At 43.7% G+C, this 12,558-nt stretch overlaps 1 protein-coding gene across 1 annotated transcript in view; it reads right to left on the bottom strand.

Annotated features, from left to right (window-relative positions):
* Window positions 1-2,539: 2,539 nt before the first annotated feature.
* Ino80 (chromatin-remodeling ATPase INO80) overlaps window positions 2,540-12,558 on the bottom strand; it is a 36,685-nt gene continuing 26,666 nt past the window's right edge. Inside the window, exon 27 of the mRNA XM_071699269.1 lies at window positions 2,540-2,678. Coding sequence (XP_071555370.1) covers window positions 2,677-2,678 — 2 coding nt within the window. The 3' untranslated portion in view covers window positions 2,540-2,676. The remainder of the gene's footprint in view (window positions 2,679-12,558) is intronic.

The raw sequence follows: 12,558 nt of genomic DNA, 5'->3' as shown, positions 1-12,558 counted from the left end.
CTTCTCTTCCTATTCCTTTATCCCAGCTATACAACAGTACGTCTCATTAACGCATTTTGTCCGCGTGTTGCAAGCAGCCCCGGTTGCAACATCCCGAATAAAAGAGTCAACCGGTATATACTTTAAACGGTACTTTAAGCACACATTAGGTTGTCACAACTATATCGCCAAATGTCGACTTCTTCTCGACGTGAACTCTCAAAAAGTGTTGTGTCAAAAACATTCGTAACGCTGTAATGCGAAGAGAACGGGTAATTGAGAGAAAATGATATGGTTAGAGGGATAAAGTAGACTATCATACTAATAACAGTCGTACAAGTAAAAGTGAGAAGGCGCGCGTCATTTTAATAACGATATGGCATTAATGTGCCTTGTACAGAACGGTGATTTAAAATCTTTATAGTTGAAATCAATCATAGAATGTCTTTTTACAACTTCTTTTGTAGAATATTTCAATTAAAATAGAAAGCTTAATTAAAACCATGTTTTAATGGACATATTGATATCATATCGATATCAATATGTGCAAATCTATTAACAACACGCCTTAAATCTGAGAATTAATCCGATTAATTCTTTTTTGAGGAATTAAATCGTTTTTTCTGTCGATTAATCTCGACTGTCTACGTTAAAGCTTCGAATTATGCGTATGCAAACAGTAATCCACGCATGTGGTGACGACGTGATACGCCGAGGAAGCACCAACCGCATGTCGAGCAGAGGGTGGCCACGACGAAGATGACGACGATGACGACAATGATGCTGACGAAGAGGACAAGAAGGATGAGAAGGACGAAAAGGACTCAGTTTGAGAGTGGGGACGAAGGAACACGCCTTCTGCATGCGCGCAACGGAGACGAGGATCGTGCAGGAGCAGCGAAAAGGACGAGGAGGAAGCGAGGGAGATGGCGTGAAGGTGCAGATGGTGGAAATCTCGGGGAATAAAGCCCAAAGCAGGAAAGAGAGAACGAGAGATAAAGACAAAAAGAAAGAGAACTCCGATCCCTGGAGGAAGGGAGGATGGTTTTCTCTTTCCTTTTTTTCTTCGAAGATGGGGAGAGAGACACGGAAGGTGAGTAGCACCTGGTGGTTGTTAGGGCCGGTGGTAGTGACGGTGCCTTCTGGTGGTGGTGTCAGTGATGATGATGGTGGTAGTGCTTGATGGACGATACAACAGATGCGCCAAAGTAACCTATTCGCATGTAGTAGGTGATGTTGAGAAGTCATGACGCCGGCGCGGCGCGGCAATTTGAGAAATCAAATCGATCAACTGCAATGAGAACTCAAATCTAGCAAACTTATTTTCACTCTCTCATAATAAGATTTTAAAAAATTTTACTGGATTGACTGGATAGCCGCAAAAATAATAACAGAGAGATATCTTAAAAGAAAGAATAAATCTCAAAACTTACACAGTGTTGAAAACTGGAAAGCGTAAAGTGAAATTGTATGATAAATCATTTCATATTTCCATATGTTTAAGGCTTAATTCCAAGATAAGATTCTGCGAACGTACGTAGATATAAATAAGCACAAGTAAAATCCAGCGAACGGATGTAGATTAAGGAAAAAAAAGAAGAATGATGCGAGTGAGAAGGTCGTAAAAATGTGCAGCGACAGCGTTCCTATTCCCGGACGGAAAGGATTGCCAGGATTCTCTGGCACCCTCTTGCTGCGCGCCGTCTGGCGTCGGGAATAGCTCTTTCCCCGGGCTTAATAAAAGAAAGGGGTGCGCGGGATCCTCCTGTTCCTGGCATGACGCGAGATTTGTGAAGCTCCTTCGCCCTACCCTTTCCCAGCCCTCGCCGCGTTCGTGTTTCTCGCCCGCCTCCGATGAGCAGGAAGGAGGAGGAAGGTGGAGACCTTCTGTCGGCCCAGAAGGTCCTGCGGGGTGAAATCTTCGGTAGCAGAAGGAGTCAGTCGTGCAGCGGGGACCGATTGAGCAGCAGCAACGATTGAACGGGCCCTGGCCGACTAACCGGCTGGCAAACCCTCGTCCTGTTGCGATCGCTCCCGACAATCTATCCTCCTCCCCCTCCTCCTTTTTTTCGATCTCCTCCCCGCGATTGCGATTCCCCTCGAAATCTGTGTTCTATTCCGGACTCTTGGCCGAATCCTTTCTTCCGGTCCCCAACACCTGTCTGCGTTAATCTCGCGAGTGAAAAATTGCGAGGGTTGTGAGATTGCTGAAATATTCTATCGATTTTAACGACAGCTGACATATCTCCTACATGCTTTTTTTCGAACTTACTTTAATTTAATTTAACTTCATTTATTTGCTATTTAAATACATATTATCTTATATTTATTTACATATTATTTCCGTCATTTATATATGCATTTTTACATCTAAATTTATTAGACAATTATAAAGTTATTAAAGTTAAAGAAATAATTACGAAACCTTGATAACTATTAAATGCATATAATTTATTGTCAGGACTCTAAGAATATGAATCTGTGATCAGATTATCTCATATGTAAATAAAGAGATGTTTGAGAAAGGCAGAATGAGAAGTGCAAGAGACGTGAACGCGTATGGAGGGTAAAGAACAGCTGCAAGACATCTCAAAAAGCATGGAGAATCTTTTGAATCAAGGCCCGGGTTCCTCCCTCTCGTGTCTTTCCCCGATCTTCTTCATCGGTGCAACGATTAACGGGTAACGGCCGTCTTAATTCTGAAATATATGCGGCTGTAAGGAAAATACTTACTTAAATTACAGTCAAAACTAGCCATGCAATAAATTTTTTTAAATCTTCCCGAGCAAATCGCTTTGTAAAATAAAAGAGTGTAATCCATAAAATATAGATACAACAAATACATCTTGCGAGATGAAGCAAATTATAATATAATAAATATGTCAAGATGCACATAGAGAAATCCATTAAACAAATTTTAAAAAATGACAAAAGTAAAATTCTCAGGCGATTATAAATTAAACCTAACTGAACACCAGGCTATCAGAGACGATTTTCCTATCGAGAAACTGATATAGTCGTTACGTTCACATGTGCACCCGTCCCTATATTTTTTTTGTACCTGCAAAACGTCCCGAAGGCATAGTGACCTTCTCAAAGCTGGATTGAACACCCCCCAAAATATATTCTCCCTTAGATTCTACCCGTGACGTATCTACAACGCGCGCAATGTCGCAACGGTCGTTTCGATAGGTGAGAGGTGAGACATCGGACCGGGGGACAAAGGTGAAACCCGGAAAGGTGAAATTATATGTATGTAAAAGCCGCAGTCGCGTATAAGACGCAATCGAATCAGGAATCGATTACGATCGAGGGAACCATTTCCCACGTCAGGAACATATGAAGGATGCGATGTGTCACTTTTAGACCACGTGCAATTCGCATGTGCTGTACGCATTTGCACCGTTATGTCTTACGCGAGAAATGGCGGTCCTCGTTAAAGGTAAAAAAACATTCGACACCTCATATTTACTACGACAATGGTACATTTCCGAATATTAATTATCCTGGGCCACGTTGTCCATGTGAAATATCATATTGCACGTATCGTTCCTCAATTTATGGAGATCTTAGGCACATTTTAGCAATCAGACAAAATGAAATTACGGACTATTACCGAGCCTCGCGATACGGTGCATAATTCGCAGGTCCATTTATTTTACGATCAAGACGTGATGTCACCGACGAGCAATTTAATATTCGACAAAATGGCACGCACTTATACAGGGTATCCTGCGTCCATCACGTTGAGCTTTAATGGCAGATTTTTTAATTTGGAGTTGACTCTCCTTCGAAGAGAAACTTTGAATAATCATCGATTGAAGACGAAGAGTTCACGATGTGCAGGGATTTCGCGGCTAAGACTCAACTGGCAGAAAAATAGCAGAATTATATTCGCTAATTTAATTTCTTATTCCCTTCAATTTAATTCCGATTACTTCGCGCGTCATTATTGTCGAGAGAGACTCGACTGTGAATTATCTAACGAATCTGTCACTCCGAATCTCGTGTCGAACACCCTGTATGCATATTCACGTCGACGTGCGTCTGCAATTATGCGGAAACGATCGGGTGGCGTGCATCGAACCGCAGTTATTAACCGATCGTCCAACAGGTGCAGCCTGTGTGCACACAGGCTGCTGCATTGTGCCCGACACGGGCTCATTACGCGGGAAAGTTGGAGTTGTTGAAAACGCGCTCCGACGCGGCTCCAGAAAGTCGAACGAAAGCAGTTCCCGCATCTAATCGCTCAACAATTTAGCAAATCCAGGTGAGATACGTGCCGCTTGCACGGCTCCGAGTCAAAAAGCCATCGTTCCCTCCCTTGCAGGTGACGGACGCGCGCGAAGATGCCAGAGTGCCGCGTGATTCCATATGAGAGCCTCCCGTCCACTCTCCGATGAGATCCTCTCGCGAAACCGTTCGCCGATCTCGATTCGCGACACCGATCGCTTCGTTACCTCTTCCTTCTACGGATATCTTTAATTATGCGCACCTGAGCATCCCTCGTTATTAACTCTGCACTTCGTGAAGATGACGAGTCGGATATATATTATTATGTGAAACTTTTATAAGTAAAACACGATAAATTTATAATTAAAAAAATTATAACCAAAAAGAAACTGTGATCATAAATTAAAGGAGTATGTAAATATAATCGCGACATACATATTTTAGGAGAGTTTAAATACATGTTTTAGCCGATCTCTTCACAATTGCAAGTTAATGATGACGTACGTTACGCTCTCGTTGATTGTGTCAGATATAGAACTATACTCCGTCCAACGAGAGATCGTGGTTGATCAAACATAAATAACGATAGGGTACAGAGCCGCAACAAGGTGTTCGCGTTAAATTATTTTTATTTTTAATAGATATTTTCCAACACAATTAAAAATAAAAATAATTTAACGCGAACACCTTGTTGCGGCTCTGTGCCCTATCGTTATTTACGTTTGATCAACCATGATCTCTCGTTGGACGGAGTATAGATATTTATATTAATTTTTAAAAATGCAATAAATATTAAATCTGTCATTAGTTAACCAAAATTTTAAAAAATATATTTGAACATAGTAGCGGGAAAATGATGCAATGAATAAAGCCATCTTCTTTTCTTCCGTGATTTATCAAACGAAGGGACAGTAGCAAATGACGCATTCGTAATCTTCTTACTAAAAGATAGTCACGTCCTAATACGATCTGTATATTTGTCATGCTTCGTGTGTGTACGTTTAGCCAATTCGACGATAATCGGATTACGTTTCCCTCGCAGGGAAGTCAGTGCTCCGCTTTTTTCATACCTTCTTTTTTCATTCTATGTTCAAGAAATCGATCGAGCTAAACTTCCAGTTCCTGCAGCAGGATTTTCAGATTAATTAATCGCGTCGTACCTTGTAAAAATTTCACAGTCCCCCTTTTTTTCTATCTTTCTCTTTCTTTTGAGTTGTGCTTCCGCGGACAGCGAAATCGATTATGTTTTTATCGCCACTTTGCCCGTACGCGCTTCTCCTCCCTTTTGGGAACAGAGACCCGACTGTAATCCAGCTAGCAAGCCGAGGATGAACAGCTGCCCCTGCCTTCAACGAGGGTTTCCTCGAGGAAGCGAAAAAAAATGATAAAGCGTTGCTACGACGGAAACAGGCTGCACAGATTTTCGTAAAATAATGATAGATGAATTTAAAATTTAAATACATGCAATGTCGACAAATTTAATCTTGAATGCCATATTTAATTCCTTTTTTTATTTAATTAATAATTTTAGGTGCACTTCTTATCAATTAAATACAAAGCTCAATCTTGTGCGTAATATCAAAATTTATATTTTAATTTGTAACAATATAATTTGAATTATCTCGATCTCGACCTGCGTAACAAACATCGAAAGGTGCAAGTTTATCATTAAAATGTAAAACACTTGCTCTTTTCTCCAAAATATTTACGAGGTAAAAAATGTTTACCAAGTATCATGGAAAAGTTGATTATCATAAAAGATATCGAAACGTAGAAAGGGAAAAAATTAGCAAGAGGCCGATGAGAGAATCTAAATCATCCTCGTTTCGTTAGTTTGATTGCCGAAACTCCGATACCGAATTGAAGATCCGAAGATTACGTCCATCGAAATCTAACGGGCATATCGGCGAGAAAGCAAGAATGACAGGTAGTCGCGGTATTTTTGAGCACATTACACCTGCCGGCACCGTTATCCACGTCGTTAATTCAAAAGGTTCTAACGAATCGAGATCATTTCCCGAAACTGGAGGGACCGCATCGAGCTTGAAAGAAGAATCTCGCGGCGAGCGAGCTGACGCCGCTGCCTTACGTACGCGCAAATTAATTGCTTTAATTAACACTTTGAGGCCGACGGTAAGGCTGACAATCGTCCAGTTTCGTGAAACTGGGACGATCGAAATACGATTTCGAGCATCTCGCGAGTCGTTCGCTCGGAGAATCACGTGCAGTGGTCAAGGAAAAGTATCGTTGCGCATCGTATCGTAATAAAGAGCACAAAATATAATTATATTCCGCGATTAAGCGCGCAGAGATAGGCGCTTGTCCTACAATTTCCTAAAATTTCATCTCCCGTCACATCCACCTTATGTTTACAAGGTCTACATAGCCGGCAAGTGTCCCGGCCGGTCTCCACCGGCGGGTATCACGATACTCTCACGGTGCATAACCTGAATGCACAGAGCGAATATTATACGATGCAGCCGGCTCCGGGCCCGTCGCCGGTGTGTAGGTACGGGGCATTTACTTACGGAAGGATAGGTACTCACGACAAAAGCATGTTTGGACTGCCGCTGTGCCAGATGCCGGGAGAAAGAAAGATGGAGGGAGACACAGATAAAGAGAATGAGAGAAACGGGCGGGGGGAGGGGGAGAGAGAGAGAAAGAGAGAGATTGTTGCCTTTATGCAGTTTTCACCGTCTCCAGATTAGCGATCCCCACGATACCCTGCCGGTCGGAGATATTTCGGAGCAGAAGTTCGTCGCCCGTCATTGACACCTGCGCGAACCGGCGATCATCCAAAGTCGGCTCGCGTGCGCGACGCGCGAGTTCGCTAACTTCTCCTCCCGTATGCGCCGCACGTCGAGCTAAAAAAACTCAGGGATTAAAACCGGTTTTACTTCGATAATATTCGATCCTCGATATCCCATGAACGGTAAACGTGGTAAACGTACCTTAAAAAAAATCACAATTATCTCGAATCGTATTTCAAAAAGTTAGAATACAATTTAGCCTATATAAGATTGAACAGCCTCGCTGCCCGCAAAATGATTTTCACTAAGGACGACATAAGTGTTCTATATGTTAAATGAAGATTTGGCATATGTAGGATGACATGTCAAACTTACAATCGAGAGAAAGTGCGATCGGAAATGGAGGATTTTTTCTGTTAAAGATAGGGTTTGGATCGGAAATCCGCAGCCCTTCGCGCTTTCTCTGTACATCTGGCATGCTCATTTTCGTATGCCCATATAGAAACCGGAAGACCCTCCTCGTCTTCGGTAGTTTCCCTTTCACGGTAAGGATTCACGGCTCACGCGTGATTCGCGACACTACTTGTGATTCGCAGACGCAGCACAAAATGTTCCTGCATAAATCACATCGACTTGTGTGATCAATTTTTACACAGAAGTATGGATTAATTTTGTAGAAAATATAACACATTTTTTCCACGCTGTCATTATGCAGATATATTTTGTAAAATCGTATTTTATTAAACGATGCTATAAGATTTCGTTGATATTTCACTAGCAGCGGAAGATGCTGTTGTATATTTTACATATGAATAAAGAATGGGTTTTCCTCGACAATGTCTCGACAAAGAAAAAGAAAGAGGGGAAGAATAAGTACGGCGCGTGGCATCTGTAAAAATGAAAAACTAAAATCATGTATGAGAGGCAAGGAAGGAAAACCACCGCCACATGTTCACGAGTAGAAAAGGGGAATTAAGAATGCCGTCGGTGGTTGTAGGGTGGTCTTAGAAAACAGCTGAATATCCTAATCGGAAATCATGAATACTAAATTTCTTTGTTATATTACTTAGGTTTCTAGCATTTTTACTTCTAATTGTAAGTTTACTTCGTTATGTTACGCAGGTTGAAATTAAGCAGAACGTTTAAATCTCAAGAATTCTAAACTATTAATTTTACTACGGCTTAAATTTCAAAATCTTAAAATTCTCGTAAAATTCGATTTCTTAAATTTGAGAATTTAAAGGTATAATTTTTAAATTCTAAAAAAAGAAAATTTTTTTTCGTTCCACGTTAATCGTGAAACATCCCTTGTTGATGAGATCGGTGAAGAGAGCGCTTCCAGTTTACGAATTTGTCGCGCGTGAGTCGTTTGATCGGGCGAGACTCTACAAAGGAGCGCCGAAGGAGGTGTGAGGAGAGAGGAGGAGCTGATCCTTCTGCCCGGCACGTGCCATCTGCCAAAATTGAAAATCTTGGAGCACGCGCGCCGTGTGCCGGCGCGGCAGGGGGATAAAGGAAACGGATGTAGCTATGAAGGGAGGGGCGGCGAGGAGAGGGGCAGGGGACACGCAGCGCGCTCGGGAAAGATACGAAATAAGAAACTGGGCCCGGGAGAGTCGCGACCGACTGCCTGTCGGTGTCGGCCGGAGGATGGGCCTTTTGCCTTGGCGAGGAGAGAAGTCGGTGGTTCTCTTGTGCTCTCCTCCTGGGAAGTAGCGGCAGATGTTCCGACTCGGTTGGCGCGTGCCCGCTGCCACTTGGCTGCGAAGAAGACGGTGCCATCTGCCCCTTCTTCGTCCCTTCCTCCCTGCCCTCTTCCCTGCCGTCCACCCCCTCCCCCTCTTTTCGCTGGGCCCCCGCTGTCCCCTTCCTCGCCATCGTAGCGTGCGTACGCGCACCGCTGCCACGGGGCAGTGATACGAAATTGCTATCGGCCACCGAGAATGCACACAGGCCCCTTTCTTTATCCGCGAGAGTGCTTGTTGACCCACCGGGGCGGCTGGGACCGACTCGATAAGGCCGCGTAAAGCTCGCGCGCTCGCGCGATACTCGGAATTACCGTTTCAAAATTGTAAACGCTTGGCTTCGGCGAACTGCGCTGGACTAACAATAAGTGTTTCGAATGGAAAAGACGATGGAAATTCTTTCTCTATCGATACAAATTCTGCGCCACGTGCAAACAACATCGACGTCTCAACGACATACATTCACGCTCTCTGATGACATATCGTACCAATACAAAAAATCCCATTTTTTATTCAAATATTTCAACTCATTTATAATTTATCGATCATATATATCGTTTATTAAGCCACTGAATATTATATCATACATCAAATTTAACATATGAAGAAAAAAAGAAAAAGTTTCATTCATGTTACATATAATTTAATGCTTATGACAGATTCGAGACTCTCTCACTACTTTCTCGTATTGCTTCAATATACTGTCGAACGTGATAATTCCTGTGAAAAATTAAATCTCGTTTCTTCTCGTTCCTATTATGAATCGGTATGATTGCAGGGAGGAAACAGGAGCCTCAAGTCACCGCCTTGATACGATCCCCGAGCGGATTTTTTGGCGGGAGAAGCGCAACCGCGTGGTATCGAGCGCACGGTGAAGAAGTATAATTACCGAATTAAGCGGTTCTCGATCGGCCGTACGCATGAACCCTCGAGGGAGCGTCGGCGTCGTGCCGTGCTACATCGTGCATAGCACATGTAACACGGCGCACGCGAGAGAGTGAGCGTGCGAGCACGCGGTATAGTAATGTGCGCCACGCGCGCGTGCGAGCATATTCTCGGCATCGAGCTCGGAACGAGACCTCACCTCATGAGCTCAACCTGATGCCAGATAGGTCGATTTCCGCCTGTCGCGGAAATCGGAGACAGCTCTCTCTTTCTCTCTTTCTCCCTCTTCCTCCCTCTTCCTCCCTGCGTGCACCGAATAACACAGCCGATCGCTGAAAATCGGTCCGGCGCGGCCCGTGAAATGTGCACATGAGAACCGCGCGCGCGCGCGCGCGGCATATGGCATTCGTTGCATCGGATGCAGCAGCAGGAGCAACAGCAGCCGCAGTCTGTTTCGGACAGTTGTCTAACTTTTTCCCGTGGACGTCATTTGGGCGGAAGAGGGATTCGCCGCTCTCGCGAATGCCTGTTCGGAGGAAAGAGAAGAAGACTGCTGCATACGTATATCGTGTTTAGAGAGCGTCGGAGCGCAAATTCGAGCGCGTCTCTCTTTCCAAAGGGATTGTCGACAAAATACCTAAAGATTTAAAGAATCTTAGCGCGAAACGATATGAAATCGTTGTCTTTTGCCGTACGCAGATGTGCGGGGGTCTGGTCACACCCTGCCGACCACGCTAATTCGTCGGCAGAGTCGCGAGTCGATGTCCAGCCTGCTGAACTCGTGTTGAAAAACGTAGCCGAGAAGCAACAGATGGCATCGACCTTGCCGCGGCGCGGATGCTGCATCTGGTCACGGCGCCTTTGTCAATGGCACGTGCTGCACGTCCTATATATCGCGATCTGCACTGCCGAATCCCGCCGCCGCGCCGCGCCGACCGTATTGAGCGGCCTGTCGCTCTCGGGTTAAGCCGGATAGGAGGTCTCGGCTTTCCTACCGGCGTAGCGCGTGAAAAGATTTTTCCTGTATGAAGCCATCTGCGGCTCCATCAAAAAAATCTCAATTTCAGGTAGCACTACTGAAAATCATACCCGTACCTAAATGTTTCAAAGAGTCGCTTTCATGCGCGATGTTTCTGAAACCACCAGCGGCCCTTGAGCGCCCGGTGTATCATCGGGTGTATCTGCGATACGCCAGCAGATCAGAGGCGATTTTATTTGAATAATGAACGCGAAGAAGACGGATGATCGACTATATTCCGGATTGACGAAAATATTGTCGGGCCAGAAAAACTGTTTTACATCGGAAAATTCGACAAGTAAGATAATTGGGATAATTACTTATATATTCGGATTTATATTAAATTTCGCTCGTAATAAACGTCAGTAGTCACATATTTTGAGAATAAATAATAAATAAAAGATTGTATTGTCTCTGTACGTTATATATAAATCGGCTTATCAGCTATTGACATTAAATACGAGTCCGTGCGTCTCGTGTTCCAAGTGTTTTATACCAGGAGATGCTTCATATTTAGGTAAATATGTAAATCCACGCCGTGATTGTAAATCGATATCCCGTGCAGTGCATAATACGAAATCGATTTATCAGGTTATTCGATGAATTGAATGCTCTCGCGTTTCAATGATAATGGCACGTGCCTCATTATTAATCCGCATTGATACGTGATACAATCGCGGCTGTCAATGAAACAAAATCTCAGTCATATAAATGTTTGGTAATCGCAATAATTGCGATTGTTAGTCTTAATAATTAATTAAAAGTATATATATTTATATGCGATCAGAATTGACTTATATGCAGTTGATTGATAAAGACAGCTGTAATGTAATTCGCAGAGAACGTTTGCAATTTTGGGCATGTGTCTGTAAGACTTTTGGCCTCATTTCAACGAATGCCGAACCCGTTCGACGACCAGATGCGAAAAATCGTTTCAGGACCCGGGACACTCCGTAATTAATAAGCCGATAATTCTCGGCGCACGACTGCTTTCGCGTCGGGCAAATCACAGTCGTGAAATCTGTGCGCGTACTTTCGTTTCGTTCCGAGAATCCTGGTCAAGGATCCTCGCGTATCGTCGTATTTCGGCATTCGCGCGATCATAAACAGGTGCAGCGAGAAAGAGAGAAAGAGCAAGAGAGATGCGAAGAAAGACTCAGGGGATGTCGCGCGGGCAAGGAAGAATTTCAGATAAACCGGCGTGATTGGTGCATCGTGTGGGCAGCTGCTCGTACCCCCCCAATTAAAGTAAGTGTTGTGTCGTAACAGGTGTCGCGTGATTATACGAAAACGAGAGGCAGGACCCGGCCAATAAATATCGCTCGCGATATCCTAGCTGATATGTATACATATATAACCCAAATGTGCTCGCATGCGAGCGTACGTCTTACCGTCGAACGCGTCAACCGCGAGTCATCTCTGATACGCGCGAATGCACCTGCGGATTTTTACTAAATTAATAATCCGGCAGGGGAAAAAATTGGACGTGCGTCACGTTACGATAACGCTATCGACAAGCTATGACTTCAAGATTCGTTCGATTCTGCTTGTTGAATTTCAGTGCGTGTCATTACATTCAAAATGTTATCGTTGAGATATTTAATGTTCAATATTGAAAATGACAACTCACCCACAAAAAAGAGCAGCCTCGCAACACAACAGTCGTGAAATAAAACTCAACATATTTAAGTAATAAAATGCATAACATCTCAAGAAGTAAAAATAAATATTCTAGCGAGGCGATAGCGCTGTAATGAGCGATAAAAGAGGAGAATAAAGGAAATAGATAAATTATCACGAAAGTTACCTTCCTCGAGTAACGAGCGAAGGAATCACGGTTCTTCCACCCTCCTCGCGAAGGAAGCTATATAATCTTATTGCTCGGGCATGTGCCTCGCACGGGGTACAGGGCGTACACGAGGGGAACAGCAGCAACAACTCGGTCGAG

The sequence above is a fragment of the Temnothorax nylanderi genome, unplaced genomic scaffold, assembly GCF_030848795.1.
Source record: "Temnothorax nylanderi isolate EJ_2023f unplaced genomic scaffold, tnyl_v1.0 TNYL_tig0017_pilon, whole genome shotgun sequence".
Classification (NCBI taxonomy): domain Eukaryota; kingdom Metazoa; phylum Arthropoda; class Insecta; order Hymenoptera; family Formicidae; genus Temnothorax; species Temnothorax nylanderi.
Note: the sequence above shows the minus strand (reverse complement) of the source record. Positions and strands in the feature narration are given on the sequence as shown.